The 23,839-nt window shown below is 41.0% G+C and overlaps 2 protein-coding genes across 4 annotated transcripts in view; one reads left to right on the top strand and one right to left on the bottom strand.

Annotated features, from left to right (window-relative positions):
* The window catches only part of LOC115585640 (palmitoyltransferase ZDHHC5-like), a 31,135-nt gene extending 24,836 nt beyond the window's left edge, over positions 1-6,299 (top strand). For 2 of the 3 annotated variants that reach the window (XM_030424189.1, XM_030424198.1), the window contains exon 12: positions 1,734-6,299. In XM_030424189.1, the coding sequence (XP_030280049.1) occupies positions 1,734-1,968 (235 nt within the window). In that variant the 3' untranslated portion in view covers positions 1,969-6,299. The remainder of the gene's footprint in view (positions 1-1,733) is intronic. The other variant, XM_030424206.1, reaches the window with a different exon arrangement.
* A 565-nt stretch (positions 6,300-6,864) lies between these two features.
* Positions 6,865-21,709, bottom strand: LOC115585652 (thioredoxin-related transmembrane protein 2-B). Its single transcript, XM_030424220.1, has 8 exons — positions 21,399-21,709; positions 18,840-18,900; positions 18,289-18,402; positions 16,455-16,531; positions 16,252-16,358; positions 16,101-16,166; positions 15,834-15,963; positions 6,865-9,913 (listed from the first exon to the last, which is right to left on the bottom strand). Exons 1-8 carry the CDS (start codon positions 21,585-21,587, stop codon positions 9,734-9,736), a joined length of 924 nt encoding a protein of 307 aa, XP_030280080.1. The 5' UTR covers positions 21,588-21,709; the 3' UTR covers positions 6,865-9,733.
* Between the last annotated feature and the right edge of the window lie 2,130 nt (positions 21,710-23,839).

The following is a 23,839-nucleotide window of genomic DNA, read 5'->3' as shown; positions in this document are numbered from 1 at the left end:
GCTGTATGCTGTTGCTGTGTCTGTGTCTGCCTGTTTCTTCTTGTCCTCTGCATTATAACCACCTTTTCTTTAGTCTGGACATTATTTTGTATCCACCTGCTACAGACAGATCTGTCTTCCTACACTCTACATGAATTGTGGCCCACACAGAAAAAATCATGTTTTCACCAGAAAAGCTGTGAGACTTAGCAGCCAGCAGGTGGCAGGCAAGTCATGGAAACGTGGCTTGGGTCTTGAAATGTCATAGCAGAGAGAGGCAGGGTCCCGCCACCTTAGTGGTGCCCATGGGACTCCAGTGGGATGTGGGAAACAATCTACAACTAAATCAGTGCTGACATTTTTGTGATCAGTTTATCTCACTTTACTGTGGCATGGACAGACTTTTGCATGTTGACAAACAGACTCTTCCATCCTCTGACATGTTGATGTGTGTGTTTCTATCCTGTCCAACATCTCTGTTGCTTCTCTATCCTTCTCCTTGTTTCTGTCACATTCAGTTATGCCACAGCTGCATGGGTTAAGTTGTTCTACTCTGGGTTTCTCCTGAGTGTGATGATCACATGTGTCGTAGTTCACAACTTAACCAACTATTACAGGAAATGTAGTTGATTTATCCAGCAAAGCAAACAATTCCGATTGACTATTAGTCTTATATGAATGTTTCAGCGTTTAAACTGAGATACAGGCTTTTTCCCCAGCAGCAAGGATTTATATTAATCCAATAATAATTATTCCATTGTTATGTTTCTGTCATACAACATTTCTGTGTTGAACATTTCTACAATCACAGACGCCACAGTCTGTAATTGTTGTAATATCACCATTAAATTCACAAATACAGCTGTGGAGTGTATATCATACTGGACTGGACAGACTGGTGGGAAGTGAGCTGTACACCAACTGCAAATGATGCTTTCACATCTAAGTTGTTTTGTTCAGTTAAAATGAACGGTGTATTTATCAATTTAGTTTGGTTTGTTTGAGCAAATGCCAATGGAGCTCTGGTGCACACTGAACAGCTGCATTAAGACAAATCATTTGGGGTGTAAAAGCAAACACAATACCCACAGCACTTTAGAAAGTGGGTGAGTGATTTCAGACTGCTTTCTAAAGTTAAACTACTGTTTAAAAACTCTAATCAGTCAGGTGTGTTGAGCTTGTATGTTCCTGGTGTACTTTGGCAGTTCATCAGGACCATTATAAAATGTGTGACATAGGCATCCCACAGTAATTTGCACCAGTGATTCATTATTTATATCTTTATAATCATGAATAATGATAATTAAATCCTAGTGCATATCATACCTTTCAATTATACTGTCATGCTTTGGATGGTATGATGGTGAAACAGGTTGCATCCTATGTAGTTTCTTAGGATCTTAGGAGATCTTGAATTGAACTTTGTACATCTTGCTTGTTGTTTGTCATTATTTATATGTGTTCGAATAATTATTTATATGTGTTCTAATAATAATAATAATAATAATAATAATAATAATGATGATGATAATGGTAATGATAATGATTAATTTAATTTAACTAACTGAACTGACCTGCATGTGTGAAAGTGCCTGTAGCGTAGGTTGTTTCATGTGTTGTAAGAGTGACTCCATTGTTTGGAACCAAAGTGATGGTTAATGTCTCTGAGAAGTACATCTCTTCTTCAAATGGACTCTGGACTTCCCGTCCTGAACCGTCACACTCATTGTTTCTTTGTGTTCTTCCAAAATCAGGGATGAGCTCATCCAGATGAAACCTCTGTGTCGGACCAATGGAGGCCAGCCCTACGCATCCACCTCCTCCTGCTCCGCCCCTTCCTCTCCCTCTCACCCAGTCAGTGTGTCTGCCCGGCCCGGAGTGGCCTATCCCAGCTCGGCATTGATGCAGAGTCCCGCACATAGGCCTCAGGGTGGCGGGGTGAAGAAGGTTACGGGTGTCGGGGGCACCACCTATGAGATTTCTGTCTGAGTGGACACCTCCAGCTTGACGACCGCGAGACAAAGAGGAGATCCACAGCTGTCTCTTTCTGCCATTGAGAGATTTGGATTTTTCATAAAACAAGACACTACTGACGCACTGTAGACAGGGACATCTGAAGATGATCTTAACTATTACGTCGTAATCTAACTCTTCATTGGCTGAGGCACTGAACTGTACTCAACTGTTCTGCCTCCAGATACCCACCTTAATATCTTATACCTTAATAACTACTGGTAAAGTGACAGTAAGACCTGGACTGATGTAAGCCAGGAGTTGGTGGAACTGGCCAATGAAAGACTATGTCTTTGGATCTGACAGGACCAAACAGGAACCAGGATTTGGCTCTCTTTGATGGGTTTTATCCTCACAGTAGCTCAGTAGGTAGCACGAGTTACTAGCATGGTCAGGTCTGGGTGTTAAAGAATATACAAGTATAGTAGTGTAAGGCATTACCACTGCCAAGGTGAGGAGTTTAATCCCTACTAGGACCACCAATGAGCACTGGATAAGGGTTGACCACCACAGGTTAATGAAGGCTCATATCAGCACTTTCTGACTGAAACTGCATTTAGTTAAAAATTGGCATAGATGTTATCATATTTTAACGTTTAACCAATGATGCTCACACTGAATACAAACGCTTTGATAATGGCGGTGGTGATGATGATGATAGTAATAATGAACCTGATTAAAAAGTAGAATCCATTCGCAATGAAGGGCTTCACATAGACGACATGTTTATTGTGAACTAAATGTGTGATCAGTCATACACAAGTCATATCAGATGTAGTCAGAGACCTTTCTTGATACAAGTTAAGGCCCCAGTTGTCAGTTAAAGGTAACATTTAGTCACATCATTCACCAAATGCAGTGTGGTGTGATTGCAGTGGACCAAGAACACAGGTGGTGTTCAGCGATGCAGCCCAGACAGAATCCCTGTTACCTATTGTCACTTTCCTTGAGGCCGTCATCTGGGTCAAAGCCTTCCAGTCAGTCATGGAAATGCACAACACGACCTGACAGGTGGTCAATAATCAAGCGGTTAGTAGAATCCATTAAGAACTTTTGACAATCTACTAGTGGCTGGAAGGGACGTCACCCATGAACTTGCCGATCGATGTTGCTATGTGAATTGACTTGCCTTTTGATGTAGGGATGAAAAATGTGATGTTGGAAAAAAACCAAACAAAATGCTGATTCCCCGTTTGTGTGATTCATCTGTTGATTTATTCCTAGATGTGAATATGATTCCATGTTTGTACAGGATGATGTGATTTTAAATGTGGATTTCTTAATTTTTTTTTTTTTAAAGTGGCGTTCATACTGGACTGCAGCATGCACTACTATTACTACTCGCCACTATAGGCCACTGTGTTTGGCTGTTGACCATGTTGTCTCTTTGAACAAACAGGGAGTATGGAAACTAAAGTGAACAAGGAAATTATGTTTTGGCCTTTTGTTGTTAATGGGGTCCTTAAGACAAGGTAGATTTTTATAGAAAACTAATTACTTGAGCAATTGCCTTGAAAAATTCAAGTGTTTTTTTATGTCGCCTATTTAATTTAAAATTGTTTTGTATGAATTTCTATGGAAATATAGCTATTGATAAATGAAGAGTTTTTAATATTGACTCAGAGGAGAGGTTGTGTTGTCAGTTTCAGAATCATGATAAAAGAGCCCTTCTGATTGGTTTTGATTGACGCTTTTTCCTCTGACACAATCTGAGTTGCAATCTCTTAAATGTCCTTTTTCCCAAGATCACATCTGAAATGGAAAAAAAACAGGCCTGGAATCTCTCAAACGAGACAACTTATTTACAAGATGATCAGATTGCATCTTCAGTAATGACTTTAGTATCTAGCTATATAAGCTTGAGTATAATGCAGGGCCACAGTTGGCAGATTTTGTAATATATAGAGAAAAAGTGTAATTTTATGAGAATAAAGTCACAATTAAAAAAAGAAAGTCATCAAAACATTAACTCAAACATTTATGTGAACAAAAATCATATTCATATATAAAGACAGAATTTTATGGCTGATATTTGAAAGGTCAAGTCATAAAAAGTCATGATGAGAATCAAGTATTAATAGATAAAGGTTCTGTCTGGCCATCAAAATGTATGTAATCAGATTAAGTTGATTCAATTACATGTCCATGTTTTAGCATTTCTTGGCTGCTCATTTATACTATACAGTTATTTTTCACTGTATTTACAGTGGGGTCCAAAAATCTGAGACCACGAGTCAAAATACTCTTTGCCATTGTTTTGAATGCAGTCATTTTCTTTTCATTACAAATGAACATCACAGCTTTACAATTTGTCCATGAATGTCAGAATGTCTCAGTTTGTCCACCTTTTGCTTTAATGACAGCGTGCACTTGAGCTGCATTGACTCCACAAGTTAGTGTAAAACCTGCTGACTCGTGTTGTCCCAGTATGACCTGACAGTGTTCCACAAAGCTTCTTGTGATATCACAGAATGTTTGGCTTTCTCAGTCTTCAATGCCCTCATAAATGTTGTATGGGCTTGAGGTCAGGTGACTGTGGAGGAACGTCCATGATAGTCAAGAGGAGTCTGAAAACAGTCCCAGACTTGAATCTTCGCACCGCCAGATTTCGCTGTAGTTTTGAAACACTGTAGTATCATTCTCTCTCCTGTTCCTTTCCTCACATACATCCTCCTGTTACTGACACCAGTCTATCACTTGTATTCATCAGTAAATTGGACTTTTTTCATCATCCACTGTGAAACTCTGGTATTTCTTAGCCCACCTCAAGTGTTTGTCCTTGTTTCCCTCGCTCCTGAGACTCTACAAGACGGCCTTCTTCTGACAGGACAACCGCAGATTTGGACTCTTGTATTGGTAATTTAGTATTCTGTATCTGTGATGAAGTAGCTCTTATATCTGTCAGTGAACTAAGCTTGATGTACTGATCTTCTGATGGTGTTATCACACTTTCGATACAACTGATCTAGTGTCTGTTAGACACTGTGTCTGTTAGAAACCTTTATTCTCACCATGATTAGATGCTGAGAGAGCCCCTTTTTGATTAGAATAACAATTTGACTTCAGACACCTTCATTTACGATCGTAATCCACAAACTTTTGTATTATTTCCAGGTTTAAGTGACAATTTAAACGATTTTTGAATGTGGTCTCAGAGTTTGGAGCCCCCTGCTACACATTAAACTATATTCTGAAACTTTTTACCGTCATATTAGCCCTAAAACCCTGTGCTACTATTCAAACTACAGACTGGACAGGTGAAATTCCCCCTGGTCTCCAAATTAATGTAAAATTAACATCACGAATGAATGAATAAAGGTGCTCATAATGCAATTAAAAGAAGCTCACACAAACATACTTCTTTGCATTTTTTAATCAAATTCAAAGTGTGCCAAGGGAAATGATCGTCGAAACAGATGAACCATCTGAAGTTGAAGCTCCTGGTCTGAGAAAATGACAAAAGTCACGATGGTGTTGTGGACACTTGGAAAAAATGGCTCCAAGTATTCCTTGCCAAATATTTGACACTGAAAAGGCTGTCGGCTGCCTTTGTGGTTGCACCAATGAAACTTTGTTTCAGCTGTGCGGTAAGTGAGCAGTGTCTGCTAAATCTAACCTATATTTGATATTTTCTCTCTGAGCCAAAACACTAAATGTACATATCCCAGTACGATCTAAGAAAGACGATATGCATTAAACAGCTGTTGGTGACAGTACTTTGTAACTATGTCATGGCTTTGTAATTAACAGTCAAGCGGGACTTAACATCTGTATCACCTAATACTCGAGTCTCTGCAGTGTCACAGGTTTCCATAAGTGTCAATATTGTCTTAAATCATTCTGGGTCACAAATCAAAACTACACAGGGCCACATAGCTTAATGCTACAAGCAGTTATGGTAACATAAATGAAGCACTTTGAGGGAGCTGAACAGGAAGTGTATCCTGTATGATGTGAATTCTGTTTCGGATTGATGACGTCACAGAAAAGTGTGTTTCATTTCAGCTTTCAGCAGTTTTTAATTGCTGAAATTTGAGCCCATGACTTTGTTTGAGCAGGATGAATGATGATGATGGTAGATGAAAAAAGGGGGCTGTAAGTGTGTGTTAGCAAGCACAGTTTTTCCTGGATTCTGTTCCAGTGTGTAATCTGGACAGGGCTGGAAATCACAAGTTTAAATCAAGGAAATGAAAAAAATGTGTACTGTACAGCTTAGTGTGTGTGTGAGAGAGAGTGAGCAAGTGTGTATGTGGATGTATGTATGTGGTGGTGGGCTGGGGGTTGATAATAAATTTCAAACAAACCGGTGGAATGTAGTTGTTCTTTTCACTTAAGATGGAGCAGTATTTATGGAACTGACCGTGCTGAAAACCTCCGTTTAATCTGGTGTGATCAGCTTTTGATGAATCCCGTTTGAAGAAAATCATGTTAATGTATGTAAAGGGACAGTATTAATAATCATGTGTACTTGTGTGAGAAATCTCCATTTAAAAAAAATACCATAGGTTGACATGCCCAGACATGACACCATAAGAAAGTCCCTAAAATCCCTGGACTGTTTCAAGAAAATTGGTGGAGACTGCTCGAGATTTCCAAGAGTGTAAAAACCACCAGCCCCGAGAGCTCCAGTTCCATGTCAGCATGAATTTATTGGTTGCCGTCTTTCTTCAGGCTGTGAGACTCCTGAACTCAACACTCCAACACTCACACAATACTTTATTTTTCTTGTGTAACATAAAGGGGCTACAATTCACACATTGTGTTGTAGAATGACAATAAAATGAACTTTGATAGACACACTGAAAGTGCCAGAGGAAAACTGATCAGCAGCTCAGCAGAGACACAACCATGTGTCAGAAGAAGAAGGCAGCATTGAGATGCTTCATGAGGATGATGTTTTATTGCATTAATAACAAAAACAGACTAGACATCTCTGCAATGTTTTCAGCAGACTTTTCCATTAATGCACAGCAAATATACATACAAGCCTTGGAGTGTAGCTCAAATGAATGCAACATGACAAAAAGTCAAATCAATGTCAAAACAAGTGTACAATAAACAACAAAAACAGTTTTAGTCATAAAATCATGATTAAGGAACAATTCACAGTGTGTTCAAAAAGCAAGTCTGTACAGTTTGTGTGTGCATGTTTACCAGTGTACTGCAATAGGAAAAAAACTCAAAATATTGATGAAGAATGTTATAAAGAATCAGAATAAAGCCGGAAACCGTGCTGGAAATTTCAATGCCTTAAAACTTGTTTTATCTGATCCATAAAGACCAGAAGAAGCAGCTCACCAGGACACACAGCCTGTGTGATCACTAATAATGTAACAGCAATGTATTAAACACATATTAGAAATACATAAATAACAAATGTGGATGTCAGACAATCATGGTATGTGATGTTATCTCATTAGTACCAGACCTCAGTTTGAAGCGGAAAACATGCTCTCAGTTCATTATCATGCTAATGACACATGTATCAAATAAAGGTTGTCCAGTCCCAAAAACAATGCAAATCCAAACAAAACAGGTGACAGGTGTGATATCATTCCACTGGCTGACATGAAATTAAAAACTGAGTGAAAATGCAAAACTGGTGTTAAGATTCCCTGATCACACAGTACGAGTGTCACAGATCCAGTTAATGACAGTCTCCTGGACCACTATCATGCTACTGTCTCATAATAGAACTTTGTGTCAACATTGAGGTCTGACAACACTTCACTGTTGTTTCATCAAATCTAAACCTACAGTGTGTTCAGCTCTGTTATACAGTTTCTCAACCTCAGGCTCAGACACACTGTTGAATCCCTTAGCATGAAAACAGGATCAATGTTGATTTCTAACTTGATTATTTGTTTGATATCAACTGTAACACTAATAAAAAAATTTTTTTAAAGCAATACTTATAGTTTGGGTGAAGCAGAGATTTTAAACAAATCGTTAAGGTGCCAACATGCTCACAATGACAATGACATCATGCTAATGTTAAGCCGATATTCAACATGTTGTTAAAATTAAACATATCACCATTCAAAAGACCTTTTCTATATTTATAAGGATTTCCAAAAGATAATAAACAATATTAACTGTTGCAGAATTGCTTTGTTTGGAAACCGCTTGGGTCCAAAGTTAAAGCAGCTGTTGGAATTAGCAGTGCTGCTATTTGCTACAGCAAATATAAAACCATTTGGAATAACTATCTAAAACTGTGAGATCGTATAAAGCCGGGCAGATACTGTACACACTGCACTCAACTTCAGCCTGTAGTTCACCGCCTCGCCTACTTTTACAATCAGGCATCATTTCTCACAGTTGGGTTGTTGTATGTAAACAGTCTGAGGGGGCTGTGCCGACTGTTTAACTGCCTGCACAATCTTTCACGACTACACTCTGCTACATGTTACTTTGATCATGAGGGTGACATTACTCTACAGAGTATATAGGCTAGTATAACATTGAGTAGTTGCAGTCTTCAGTTTGGAGAACAGAATATGAAAAAACGCCATCTTTAAATTCATAGAATATTGAACATTTGGGGTGGCTGGCTGGCCAGAACAGGTTGACAAACTGTAGAATACAGTACCAGAGGATGCTGAAACTCATGCACTGCTTCCTTTAGAAACAACTAAATATTACATTATTGGTAACAGAAGAATTTAGGTGGTCAAAAATGCAACCCAATCAGTACAAAACCTGAATGTGTTTCCAAGTAAGAAAGGTCTTGCAAGTTAGCAATGAAAGTGTTGCATGAATCTAGACAATGTGACAGATAAGCAGAAAGCTGAGGACAGTCAGGTTCATGGTGAGGCAAAGAATGTGAGAATAAAACAATACAATACAAAAAAGTTACTATCCCTAAAAATAAAATTAAATGAAAATCAATGGAATGTTGGGTCAGAGAAGCTTGAATGTCAGAGTTGAGGGCAGTCTGCCCACAAGAGCACAAATTCACAGGGGAGAAAAGGGACGCTGTCCAACCATTATTAAACTTAAAGAACATCAGCACACGTGTTGATGTGTCCGTCACTTCCAACCAAAACCACAAACCTGAATGTACTGTTTAACACTGCAAATGAAGTGTATGTCAGAACAGCCAACCACTGAGCTATAACTTAGTTTACATGAATATACAGTTAGTCATAGAATTATTTAAAAAATCTAGTATCACATTCACTGCTCCCTTAATGTTCATTAGTAAGAACTCAACTGCCTCTCCTCAATCACAGCTGTAACCATAAGAAATGTGTTGTGTTGACTTTAATATCCCGGTGAATTTGGCAGGTCTGCACAGCACATTTCCAGGCCCCACACTCATATACTGGACCAGGTCTTAACATGACGACGCCCCTTAAAAGCTGGTTTACTGTATCCCAGTTAGCTCCTTCTTTAAAGTGTACACTCAATGTATTTGTTCTCTAATGAAGGAAAAACAGCCCAAAGTCACTTTAGCTGTACCTCTGTGAAACTACTGGATTTAAAGGAGGTTTAGTTTAGTGTTAAATGGTGCTGGAGAAAGGCAGAATTACTCTGGAAATGTAAATTCTTTTCTTAAATTCTCAGAAAAAAAAACAACAGGTCCAGGCAAGGTTGGGGTGGGGACAGTATGGTCCACAGCGAACACCAGTCCTGCTCGTTCTTATTCACCAGTGAACAGACTGAACACTTTGAAGAGAAGAGGGAAGAAGAGCCACAAGTTCCGTCCAGAAGTCCCAGCTGAGTGATACGAACCAAGTTATTTGTCCTTCTTGGATTCAGACTCGGGCCCCTGTGCATCAGCTCCCTGCTGCTCTAGCTCCTCCTCCTCGATGACCGGTGGGAACTGTGATTGGCTGATCTTGTCTCCTTTGGTCTTGTTGAGCTTCTTGGACTTCTGGTAGAGTTCGTTCAGGTTGAACTCTCGGATGATGTTCTCCTGGGGGGGGGGTGACAAAGAACGATGTTCCATTCACTAAAGCAGAAAATAGAGCACAACCTATGTATCTGTCGACCTATATTATTGGCCGATGACCGGGTCTATCACAGACATTATCAGTGTACATATGCTCCAATGTCAACACGTTGCTTTACAGACCATATGATGAAAAAAGCAATGGTTAGGTTTTATTTTCAAATTGTGTCATCACGTAGTTTGTCCAGCAGTGTCTTCAACTCCATTATTAACACTCTCAAGGCGGCACACAGTGCAGTGTAAGTGTAACTACTTGTTTTAGACTGACACAGTTTTCATTTTCACATCCAGCGCCCACGTTGTGTAAAAAGCAAATGTCCTTGCTTCCAGCTGTGCGCCCCAGGACGGGTTGGTCTTAAAGTGAGGTGGGGTCAGACACACTGATGACGGAGACAGCAGAAAACGACAGCACCGCAGACCAACAAGTAGACTAACAAGTTAAAAAACAAGTCTTTTTCCTGCTATTTAGCAGATACATTAGGGGTTCTATCTTAACGATCTGAAACGCAAGTATCAAACGCAAAACGCAAGTAGGTTTGTGTGCGGATCTCAGGCGCTGTCACTATTATGCCGGCGGGATAAATGACTCTTGCGCCCAGTGCAAATCTAAAATGGGTTGGTCTGAAGTAGCTACATTAGTCATAGGTGTGGTTTGGGCGTAACATGCAATAAACCAATCAGAGCGTCAGCTCACATTCCCTTTAAAAGCAGGCGCGCTTGTTCCATGGTGGATTGCTATTATAATGGTGAATTTGCCAGGCGCACGCCAGGAGCGGTTCACAGCCGAGGAGACCGACGTTCTCGTCAGGGCTGTAAAAGACCGAGAAGTGGCGTTGTATGGGGATGGGAGAAATCCATCCAAATTAGCTTTGGTTAAACGGGCGTGGGAGGAACTTGCCACAATTGTTTCTACGGCTGGCATCCCCAGGACATCGCACCGAGCAGTGCGCACGGCCGAGCAGTGCGCACGGGCCGAGCTGATGAGGGAGCAGCGCAAACACCAAGGTGCAGAGGATCCAGACCCACTACACACCGTGGCAGCATTGTCAGACCGGACCGCACTGTCCGGGATGCAGCAAGGTATTAATGCCCATCTTGACCGGGTGGCGATGTTGCTGCGGCCTCTCAGGCGCATCGCCTCAAGTCTCCAAATGCATCAGGAGCAGTCCTGTTGTGCCCCTTCCTCCTCCTCCTCTCACTCCATCTCCGTCCACCCGCTCCACTAGGAGCACATCGCGCATTGCCACTCCTGGACCCTCACGGCTACGGCGGGCGCGTCGTATATCAGAGGGAAAAATAATTAGTACTTCTGTTTAAATCTTTCCCACTTTTTTTTTTATGGTTTGCAAAAATGGGAACTGCTTCCTTGTAGATGAGAGAAGCAAAGTGTATACACGTTGAGCACACGCTACATTATGGCCAAGCATGCGCCCTTAAAACAGCATCTGAATAAGCGCCACTGACTTTAGACCAGGTTTTTCCTGGTCTGTTGCGGAATTGTTTTCTGAAACAGCAAAATAGCACCAGTGAACTTTTGCACCGGAACACACCTCCTCTTTTCGCTGAACCGCCCCCGGGAGCGCAAAGTCATTCCCTAATTTAAGGACTTGCGTCTGTGGAGGGAAAATTCCAATGTGGGCCGAATGCAAAATAGGAATTATACAAGCGCCAGTGTACAAAGTCAGTTGCGCTGAGTGCAAGATAGAGCCCTAGATGCGCCTACACAGGCGGGTTCACACCGGTTATACACTCAGATTTTATGATTTGACAGGCTGCTTTCAGTTATTTTAAACATTTCCATTCACAGTCATGTCACTGTAACAACTATCGTGGCACATTTAATCAGCTAAACTAAAAGCTGTAGTTTTAAACTCTCCAAAAGAAACGTGTCACGAGTTTTAAATAACCTATGAAGTTTATCAGCTGTTCCTTGTGCGCAAATGTGATACACAGATGCACATATTGTTTGTGCTGCTGGAGGATCACTACATGTAATGTCATTAATGTTTCCATCATTAAACACATATGTCTCACCTCTCATCCCACCTGTTACTGATCAGGATGATACTGTTTATGACCCGTCCGTTTGATTTATGTTTCACCCAAAACACACCAATGTCTAAATGCTGCCTCTTTGTGCAGTGTGCCGCACTTCACAACAAGATTATCCACCATTTAACCTATAGACCATCTAAATGGGACCTCAGACTCAGTAGGGCAAGTGGCATCAGTAGCACAGTGCATCAGCTGAGTAGAAATCAACAGTCTCCTGCTCACTGCCATTCTATTTGAGTGGAGGGGCAAATACTATAAAACATCCGGTGGTTAAACTAATCTGCTTTGTGCGAAGGTCAACATCAGCCAACTCTGACCTCTGATCTAGCAGCCTCAGCCAATAGCGAAGATGTGTGTACTGACACTAATGGAATATAATCCAGCACCCTAAAACCTCAATGCTTCCCATCTGCACTGCACACATCCATTGCCTGCATTCAGATATTTATGACTGTACCCTTACTCCTCTGGTTTATCAGCTAAGTATTAGAACTGCAAGAACAACGCAGGTTGAATTGGTAGTCCACCTCACACAGGATTAATCTCATGTATTATGTGGCTGTCCCTCTTCCTCTCCTTGGGATGGATTGGGCCTTGCGGATAGAGTAACAAACATGCAGTGCAGCAACAATAACTTCACATCTATTGAGGAAGTGGATGAAATGACTAAGAGCGGAATGTTTTGTATTATTTCATGTAGGGATGCACTGATGCATCGGCTGAACATCGGTATCGGCCGATGTTTGCCTCGTTAACTGCCATCGGCCATCGGCAAATAAAAATGACATTCACCGATGGCCGTGGCCGATGATTATATCTTGATTTGTGGCATGAACGCTGTGCTCATGGAGAAACTCTTTTTTCCCTCTTTTTTTTTTTTTTTTGAGATGTAATAGTCTGCCGAGAGGGCACCCGCGCACTTTCCTCAGTAGAGTAAAACTAAGAAGATGGCGGTCGTGTGGGAATACTTGACAGTCTCGGAAAAAGATCAGCGTTATGCAGTTTGCAATACGTGTTCCATTGAGATTTCAAGAGGGGGGACTGCTAGAAAGTCATTTAACACAACAAATCTCATTGGACATTTGAAAAGCAGGTACGAGGCGGTGTACAGGGATTACCTGCAAGCTGACCAAAAACGGAAAAATGAAGCCGCCAAGAAAGCACAAACCACCCCCGGTAAGACTCAGACTTCAATTGACACGGCGTTTGAGAACGCCAAACAGCTGCCTCCAGACAGCGCCAAAGCAAAACAAATAACCAACAAGGTGATGGAGTTCATCTCTTTAGATGACCAGCCTTTCTCTGTAGTGGAGGACGTGGGGTTTCGGAGTCTGATGAAGTGTATGGAGCCATGCTACACGCTGCCGAGCCGACGTCACTTTGTCTGTCTCCCCGAAATCCACAACATTGTGGCCACACACATTCATGAGCTACTGGCTTGTGACATCACTGCAATCAGTTTTACCACTGATATATGGAGTTCAGATGTAAGCCCTGTGAGCATGCTTAGCCTCACGGCACAGTGGATTGATAAGGACTTCAACATGGTGAAGGCAGTGTTACACTCCCAGGAGTTCCCAGGTACCCACTCATCATCTGCCATCTCAGAGGCATTTGACAAAATGTTCCAGACATGGAAAATCGACAAAACCAGAGTGCATGCTGTCGTAAGAGATCATGCTAGGAATATGACTAAAGCTATGATGGACAGTGGTCTGGCTAGTTTTGGCTGCATGGCACACACACTTCAACTAGCAATCCACGACGGTGTTTTTAGCCAGCGCAGCCTCACAGATGTTGTGGCTATTTGCCGAAAAATCGTCGGCCACTTTAAACACTCACCCCTCGCCTATTCACGTCTCCAGGCTGTGCAGGTCCAGTTGGGAATGAAACCAAAAAGGCTACAGCAAGATATTTCCACTCGTTGGAATAGTACATTTTTTATGATGGAGAGCTTGCTGGAACAAAAGCGCGCACTTGCTTCATATGCCGCAGACCTCCCGGCCACTCTCAGTGCACACCAGTGGCAATTAATTGAAAACTTTATAACACTCCTCTCCCCGTTTGAACAATTGACAAGAGAAGTAAGCTCATCAGAAGCATCAGCTGCCGATGTCATCCCCACTGTGACAGCCCTGAGACGTCTTCTGAGTAAGCAGGCTGACACAGACCACGGCGTTAAAACAACAAAGACCTCATTGTTAGAGGCTGTAAATAAACGCTTCGATCAAATCGAGTATGATCCCATGTTCTGCATTGCCACCTGTTTGGATCCCAGATACAAGGATCGTTACTTTGATGAGGATGTTAAACAACGCGCTCGAGAAATACTTGACGCGCACCTGTTGCCTGCTGCCGGTGCCGAGGATGGGACGCGCGATGGAGCGAGCACATTTCACCCAGAGCGCAAGAGGCAACGATCCGACGGAGCAGGGCCCTCCCTGCATCATGTGTTTGAGGAGATTCTGGAAGAAAACGGACCAGAGAGGCCAAGTACTTCTGTATCCCAACAACTGGATATTTTCCTGGCAGAGACCCCTATTCCCAGAGGTGAGAGTGCACTCAGCTATTGGAGAAATAACCACCTGCGTTTTCCAGAACTCGCACAAATGGCAAGAAAATACCTTTGTGCGCCATGCACCAGCACGAAGAGTGAGCGCTTATTCAGCTCTGTGTCTCATGTCTTGGATGAAAAGAGAAATAGGCTTTGCTGTGACAAGGCAGAGATGCTTATCTTTGTAAAGAAAAACATGCATCTTACTCCTGCCTCTTCCACTCGTTTTTACATTTACACTTGATGTATTTTTAGTTTTCACAAAAATATTTTTTATTGGGCCATGAAAAAAATCTTCTCACTGAGTAAGTTTTTCTTTTTATTCTGTATGAGAAATACACAAGGTGAAAGATAGCCCTATTTATGTTTGTATTTATAAATAACATTATTTATTTATTTTCCACTCGTTTTTTCTTGATGTATTTTTATTTTTCACAAAAACATTTTTTATTGGGCCATGAAAAAAATCTTCTCATTGAGTAAGTTTTTGTTTATCAGGCTAAAACCACTCAAATAATTTTGTTGGGCAATGTAAGTACTGAAACAATCTTTTCATTGATTAGTTAGCAGTCCAAGAGGGTTTTTGAAAGTTATTTTTCAGAAAAGAACTTGTCATGTGAACTAAGGTTATCTTAAATGTCAACCAGAAAGTGACAATAAAGGTTGTTTTTGTTTCATAAATTGGTCTGATTGGATTTGTGCTCGTTCAAGGATAGTGTGATGAAGAGCTGAAAGACTTGTGTGTTTCTGTGGCACAAAAAAAGGAATAAATAACAAAAAGAAAGAACATCTGCATTGGCCATCGGCCAAGTTGTTATGTTAAACATCGGTGTCGGTATCGGCCTAGAATTTCACAATCGGTGCATCCCTAATTTTATGATTTGTTTTTGTCCTGTGGAAGCAAAGATTTTTCTGTGGCGGTGGACGTTTGACTAATACCAGCGGTAATCCGGTACCAGAAATATATTTGTAAAAATGATGTCACATTGCATTTAAACAACACTGTTCATGATTACTCCCCAAAATGAGGGTAAAAATGTTGTTGTAAAAAAGATCAAAGTAAGGCCAAATGTGAATATCATATTACCTCTGAGAAATATTTGGACAGAAACAGCTGACATTATATTCAGCAGATTATATTCCTATTTCTACATCAATATGGTTTGAATGATTAAACTGTTGTTTGTTTTTTGAAAATACAGGACATACTTTTGACAACATATACAATGTATTCTCTGCTTTGTCACAGGCATGGCGTGCACTGTCCAGTCCTACCTCAGTGAAGCTCCAGGACACAGCTCTACCCTTCTTGTCCACCTGTGGGCGCCGCATCACCTCCTTCCCTCCCTGAAACAAGACGAGGGAGGGAAGCTGTTTGGACAGTGGAGACGCAGACACCTTGTACCTACAGAGCAAAGCCACATGAGACAACATGTTCACAATTCTTTTAAGTTCTTCCTGACAACATAAAAGTCCATCAGTTGAAGACAGGTTTTTTTAAAATGATAGAATTCAAAAAACAAAAGAAATAAAATATCAAACCTTTTGGAAACCTCTCCATAACGTCCTATGTCCACTTTGCCAAACTTGAGGCCAGCACAGTTATACCTGCAACACAAAACACAAGAGTAGCTGCAGTTAGTGCCACTGAGTTCACTTCATACTTTTACTGAGTAGGTGGACAGAGTCTTACTTGAGCGACAGATCAGCATATACAGAAGCGAAGGACTGGCACTCTGGAGACCAGTTAGCGAAAAATTCAACGATCCACGTCACACGGCTGTCTCTGTCCAGCTCATCCTGCCCACACACACAGAGTTTTTAGTTATGATTAAAAACAATTGTATTGATCTAATGGACAACCTCTTAATAATACATTCTAACACTTTTACTCACATCTATGGTTTTGTCACTGAAGTATTTGATGTACTCTGGTCCCATGTAGAGAGGAGGCTTACAGGTCATCAAAAACACTGAAACACACCAACAGCAGAGAGAAAAAGATTGAGAGAATGTCAATGGGCACAACTTTTATAATCTTATTCTATTAGTCATTTATCCACTGAGATACTACAGAACAGCCTTATTCTGACAGGACTGCTGTTTTGTTTATTGAGCACTGCAGCCCTGGCTAAATGACTCCACACAATCATTATAAAGAGACTGCAGGAAAAATGAAAGGCAATGGAAAAAGACAGGCTTACACTTACTTTATGAGACCTGGAAAGATACCATGCTAAATTACCAAAAAGCAGGTGAAGAAGCAAAAACATCCTTCTTCTCCAACTTAATTTTAGCAAATCACTCTAACCCCTGAATTTTATTTTTTAGTGAAACTCTCGCCAAAAAGCAACCGAGGCTTTATTTGCGATTGAATATGAGTTAAACCTTAGTGTAAAAGCATATTTATGACGAAAGAGGCAATTATAAGGTTTACCGTAGTTTCGTTTTTGGGCAAGCTAATTTTCAATGGGGTTCAGGGGCACTTTTACGCTAGCATCAAAATCACTATTTTTAAAACACTAAGAAGTCTCGACACAACATGAAACCTTGCTGGTAGTATCACCAGGGTCTCTACTCATGAACACGAGCATTGAGAACATTGTTTGTGTACACAGAGTTTACTAAAATGAAGCTTTTTGGACAACTCATGTTAGCAGTAGCACCTCCGGCGCACCACCGTCATGGCAGACAAAAAGTGTTGATCCCCAAGTGCGACCTGACAGGCAGGCTTGAGGAGTGGTCCACCATCACTCTCCTGCCTGTCAGGTCGCACTCGAGCGTAACAGTGGCCCTGCACCCCATTGAAAATTAGCATGCCCAAAAACGAAACTACCGTAAATCTTAAAAGTGCTTTATTCTACGTAAATATGCTTTTACACAAAGTTTTGACTCATCCAATTGCAAACAAAGCCTTGATTGCTTTTTGGCGAGAGTTTCACTTTAAAGTCTTAGAATTAGTAACCACTCCCTCCTCCCCTCCTTTTATTGATGCCGCTCAAGAAAGGTGTGAGGACTTTTTAAACTATTTTAGAAACAGAATTAACCAATATTTGACAAAACATTTACCCCCTGTACCAAATTTTACAGACCAGTAAGGACATTCAGTTATTGTAGTTGCTTTGAACCGGTTTCACTCCCCCTTTTAATTAAACTCATATCACACATGAAACCAACTTCTTACAGACCTGATTTTATCCTTACCAAGTTTCTTAAAGAGGTTATCAACACTTCTGGACCCAGTATTTTAGTGATTATTAACAGCTCCCTAAAAAGTGGCATTTTCCCAGACTCTTTTAAACATGCTGTGGTCCAACCCCCTTTAAAGAAACCAAACCTTGACCCCTTGGTTCTTAACAATTTTAGGCCAATTTCTAAGCTTCCATTTTTATCCAAGGTTTCAGAGAAAGTAGTTTCTACTCCGCTTTTAGCTTTATGTCTCAAAACAACATCTTTGATAAAGCTCTAGGGTACACAATACTTGTTACCAAGATAAAAAACACATCTTTTTACAGCCTTCAACCTCACTTAATCTACCCTCAGTACTAAATTTATGCTTAACTCTAACAGAGTCTATAGGGGCATGGTGACACACTGTTTTTTGCATACAGTACATGTGTTCTTGTATTTGCGCTGTCTTACTTCTTTTGGATTCATAAGACAGGAAACTAAAGAGTCACTCAATGTTTGTTGTGTGTGCTTGTGTGTGTGATAGTAAAGTTGGACTGACCTATGCAGAGTGTCAGGTAGAGCAGTCCCATCCTGATGTCCAGTCTGAAGAACAGAATGACATTGGCCACTTTGCTGAACAGGATGATGTTGCCCACATGCTGCTCCACAGTTACTAAAATGATCACATGGGATTTAATTAGCAGGAGTTAATTGTTATTTTCTGAGCAGTGCTGTCTCGAAGTTCAACCATGAAGAGTTTGAGAGGCGACCGAATGACAATAACTGACATTCAGGAAAATGTACTATTATAAAGCACAAAATAAAGGACGGAAATTCAGAACATGGAAAACATTTCTACAATAATCAAATTCAGTGAAAAAACATGAAACAATACAGTTTTCCACTTAAAAGCCAGGTATTGTAATAGAATATGTGACACTAAATGACATGTTCAGACAATGAAGCAACTTTGGTCCTGTGCATTGGTTAAACTTACTTTTAACATTACATTTCCCGACTAACTTTTTGTGGGTCATCCATACATCAGATTATATAATGAAGTCATCATATTTTGCTCAGAAATAACAGGAAAAAAAGACATTCACTTACTCGCTCGTCTGTTTTTCATCATGACGATGGCACTGAGGAACATGAGGATCTCCACCTCTCTCTGTGAACACAAACATGACACCTCTTAATAGGGTTGTTCGGTATACCGGTACTAATTTGGTACCGGGGTACTGAGGCATTTAAAACGGTACTATATTGCATTTGGTTGGGACCGGTACTTGCAGCGCCGCCGGCAGCGCCCGCAACAGCGCGGCGACCTCGCCACGTGACGTCACCGCGTTGTAACTACATCTGAGAAGACGAGGAGCAAGCCGGAGCTTGAGGAGAAAAAAGAAAAAGCAAGCAAGCTGGAGGAAACAGCTAGCAAGTGAGCGAGCAGCGTGGACTGGAGCAACAAACGGAGCAGGAGGAAAGCTTGGAGAGAGCAGAGACGTTGGAGAGGGAGAGAGATGGAGAGATGGAGAGAGAGAGAGCGGAGCACGGAGAAGAGAATGGCTGCTGCAACCGTCACCACGGCGCAACTTGTGGACAAACCAGGGACGCAAAGTGCGATATGGCAGTACTTTGGCTTAAAAACAAATGAGCAAGGCGAGGCAATTAACGCTGATGCACCACTGTGTAAACGGTGTTTTAAAACATGCATGGCTAAGGGCGGAAACGGCTTCAAACTAGCCAAACACCTAAAGGACAAGCACCCAGACCTGCACACTGAGTTCAGGGAACGACAGGTAATTTACTCATGAAAAAAGCCACATTCAGTGCTAAAAGCAAGCGCCACCCCCCTTCACTCTTAACAAAAGTAGCTCTGGAAGAAAAAAAAAATAGAGCTGGTTTATTTATTTTAAAATTGTGTGCATTACAGAGGCTTGTCTTTGTGGTATTTTATTGTATTTACTTTATATACATTAATATGTTATTGTTCTAAGATTTTCTATTAAAATAAAGTCAGTAATGAAATTTTTTGCGTTCTCTTTTTATTTAAAAAAGTAGCGAAAAGTATCGAAAAACATGTTGGTACCGGTACCGATACCAACAACACTACCTCTTAATGGTGGTTAGCCAAGTTTACCAGTCTGTTCATGCTGGTTGCACCCATCAAGACTTGTACCAACATGTTTTGACCCGAGATGTTGACAAACAACATTTAACATATCTCGTCAGTGTCAAGGTGAAAAACAAGACAGACTGCTAGGATATGGATGGAGTGGAGAAACAACTCTGACAGCATTTAGATCACTGTGGGACACTATGACGTCAGACTATCTGTTCATTTTAAATATGATGCATATGGAAGTCCAATTAACCCAGACCTGTGTTCATTCTGTGAAATCATAATTGTATAATGTGCCAGTAGAAGATAGAGGGTATAAAAGCATGTTAAACCAAGAATGGTACAGGTGAAGATCCATAAAATCCTCTTGCATATGAATTCTGTAGAGCCGACAGTCCTGAACTATGAGTAGAACTACAAGCAAATCCTAAATCCTGTCCTATTTCTCGTGAAAATTAGAAGTAATACATATTAAGACCAAGCTAAAAGAGGAATATGTGTATGCTTTGAGACTTGACTTGAAGGCAATAATGCAGGACTTGGTGACACAGCAAAATTGAAAAGTGCTGCTTTGGGCACATACTTTATTTGGAAGTGCTGCTAAATTGTCATTAATAACATAGGCACAACAAGCTACTGCTCTGAGAAGAGTATTCTACATTCAAATGAGAGAGCCCATTCATCTCATTATCACTTGATTTGAATGGAATAGTAGATCAACAGTTTGTACCTCCTCTTTTAGAATATAGGAATGAAAGGAATGTAACTTCTACAATATGTCTGATTATTCTACCTTCCAATGAGATTACGAGGATGCCTATGTGCCTATTATGTTATGTCATGCTTAATACAGGCAAAGTTCTGCCTTCAATATCAAGTAGTGTCTATCACTAATGTCACCACCTTATTTAGCTTTAAAGGGAACATTGAATAATGTAATTAAAAATTATGGAGTAAAAGAAATAAATAAAGTGCAATCATAGTTTCTCCCCCCCCCCCCCCAGATTTTACATAGGCCCCAGAAAATGGAAAAACGGCCCTGACTCAATTCAGGATTGGTTTAGGCTTGTATGAAGAACTTGGGCCGTATACTTCCATGCATCGATTGTCCTTTGACTCCTGCGAGATTTAAGTTATTATCGTTAAAGGACGGCCGTAATATAGCTCACGTTAGCAAGCTAAACCACTAACGTTATACTGACTGGCGTAATGCTACAGACTACAAGATCTTTCTGCATGGAAATATATGTTAATTTACAGACTCCATCCTAGCCGTATATAACATCTTAGCTCAAATATTTGTAGTGGGTTATCCGTTCGGTTTTGTGATTTCAATAAGTAAAACTGTTTGAATTTCCATTTTTTGACCGCAATTTGTCCTGTCATTCTCTTCCCTATAGCTAAGAGCAGCTAATGTCACCTGGCCCTTTCTGTAAACCTGTTCAGCGATCCACACAGTGCTCCTCCACTGACCAGCTAGCCATCTATCGCTGGTTAACACAGATGTTTGAAAAGCAATTTGTGACATTCTAGCATTTTCCACCGACCCAGTCAAAGTCGCAGGAGTTGCCGTCCTCTCGCTGTGTGGCCAGATGGTCGCAGATGCCAGGCGTCTTGCGAACAGCTAGGAAGGCTATGGACATGAAGAGAGAAGCTACATAGTACGGCTTCAGCAGCCACTTGTACACCTGCGGGAGGTGGTACAGGAAAGCGAATAACGGCGTTAGTAGAGCCATTGTCTATGTAATTGTCTTGCCCCGAATTAAACGCAAATTAAACCCCGGAAAGATCGAGGTACCCGGTGATGGAGCCGTTAGCTTGATGTGACCGCTCGACGCTAACGTGAACGTATCCGGAAGTACAGCTTCCGGTATAGATGTTCAAATAAAATAATCAAAATCAACATGTCGTTCAGGGCGCGCCCTTTAACTGTATTTAATTGTACTGAAAAATATATATTAAGTTAGCAAAATATGTTTGAATTTTATTTTAATCGTTTATGTGGTCTTAACACCGACGGGGGCTTTTTCTAATACATAACAAGTGATGTGCCTGCTTTAAATATGAAGGTAGAAGACGTAACTTCCTGTGTAATTGCGGTTAACTCTTGGTAGCTTGATTCAGTTCTGCAGTTTGTAGTCGGCAAAATTGTAAAGAAATCCTAATTTAAAGGGGCGGAGAGAGAAGCGGAGGTCAACCAGGACGAATGAGTTATAACTGGCGCTGATTGGTCAGGGCAGAGAACACGGGTGATTGGCTCATTGCAGCATAATAAATACAATTCCTGTCCTACTGGAAGGGCATTTATTAATTTACATCAATGGCTGGCAAAGTAGGGTGTATTTATTATTCACTTATTTGTCTATCAGTACCTCCAGGACCAGCATTTCCTCAGGGTCCTTGGGAGCTTTTGTAAAAAGGAAAATATTTGGCACCATTAACCCACTACAAGCATTAGGCCTATGCAACTTACAGATAAACACCTTAAGCAAGGAATGGAAAGTTATTAGAAGAGGTATTTTTTGTTATATTTGTAGACAATCCCTTAACATTTCAGTGGCAATAAATCAACCAAATGCTCTTGACAAAGGAAATAAGAAAATCCAGGATCTGTGGCTGTTGCAGGACTCAAATAAGCCCATCTTATCGCTGATTCAGCCCACATGAAATGATTGGACAGGCTACATGTCTCTTTTCCTACCCGGCGGCTTGCCCATGTACTCATTGCATATGACCAGAGTCTTCCGCAAGGTTATATGGATGTAATGCTATAGCTATCAGCGAGCTAGTGCCACAGGAACGGCAGAGAAAAGGCAGGCAAAATGTCCCAATACTTACATACTAGCTTGACAGTGGTGATTACCAACAATAGCCATGTTCGTTGTTTCAATGCGTTATGATTATGTGTTTTCTTACAAGTGAGTTCGGCATGAAGTTGCCTAGTTAGATGGTTTGGAATGACAACAGTGTGCTGCATTCACAGAACACAGCCACTGAGTCTGCTGTTCAGTAGCTACCTAACTCAGTTGCAAGAAGCACACAGCCCCTGAGCCCAAGAAAAGAGCTGCAACAGCAGCAACACTTGTCTTAAGCAACTAACGTTAGCACAACGTGCCAATGTAGTCAGGCAGTGCACGTGTTTCAGAGGAATAGTGCTGAAGGGAAGAGGGGGGATTTTTTTCGGTCAGATACTTGCTATATTTTACAGAGCCCTGGAGGTGCTTTTTTCCGTACTTTTCACAGCAGACTAGATATGTCATAGGAAAAGTTCAGGTGTTACTAATATTAATTGTGTTGCTTTAATCCAAGTGTCCAAGGACTCTGAAACTAAAGCTGCTAAAGGGAATTCAGCCATCTCAAAATGTCTTCATTAAAAAGGAGAAGAGAAGGAAAAGTTTTGTGCCCATTTTTTGTGGTCCACTGCGACTTAACAAACTGTAGATTAGTAGGTAAGTAAGTAGGTTCTTTCTCAGTTACCCAGGTAGAATGTAGCCATGTGGAGCGCTTCAGTAATTTTTGCTAAGGTTTTCAGATATTGACTCATAAGGCTTCTACTGTCACCCCAGTAGAATGGCAGTGGGGTTGGGTCAGTGTTGTTTACATTCATTGAACATTGGAGGAAGGAGGTTTTCTTTGGGCAGTTTTCACAGCAACCATCAAAGTTGGTGTTAAATGTCGTATGTCTGTTTCAGCCTCTGGCAGTCAAACTGATCCAGTAATGTACAGCCCAAAACCAAAAATGAATCCACTAAGGAAGGGGGCTTCACATTCATTCTAACCTCAGGTAAATCCACCTGCTCTGCAGCATTCCTCACATATGTCACATCATGTGCCAGAGACCTGATATGAAAACATCATCTGTTTTTACCATTCAGGCCTCTATCATGACACACTGGTGCTTCCAAGAATCCTCCATCCTGGACAAACAAGACGCCACAAAACTATGGAGGACTTCCATAGATAGAATAGATAGATAGAATTACTTTAT

The sequence above is a fragment of the Sparus aurata genome, chromosome 1 (assembly GCF_900880675.1).
Source record: "Sparus aurata chromosome 1, fSpaAur1.1, whole genome shotgun sequence".
Taxonomy (NCBI): Eukaryota; Metazoa; Chordata; class Actinopteri; order Spariformes; family Sparidae; genus Sparus; species Sparus aurata.
Note: the sequence above shows the minus strand (reverse complement) of the source record. Positions and strands in the feature narration are given on the sequence as shown.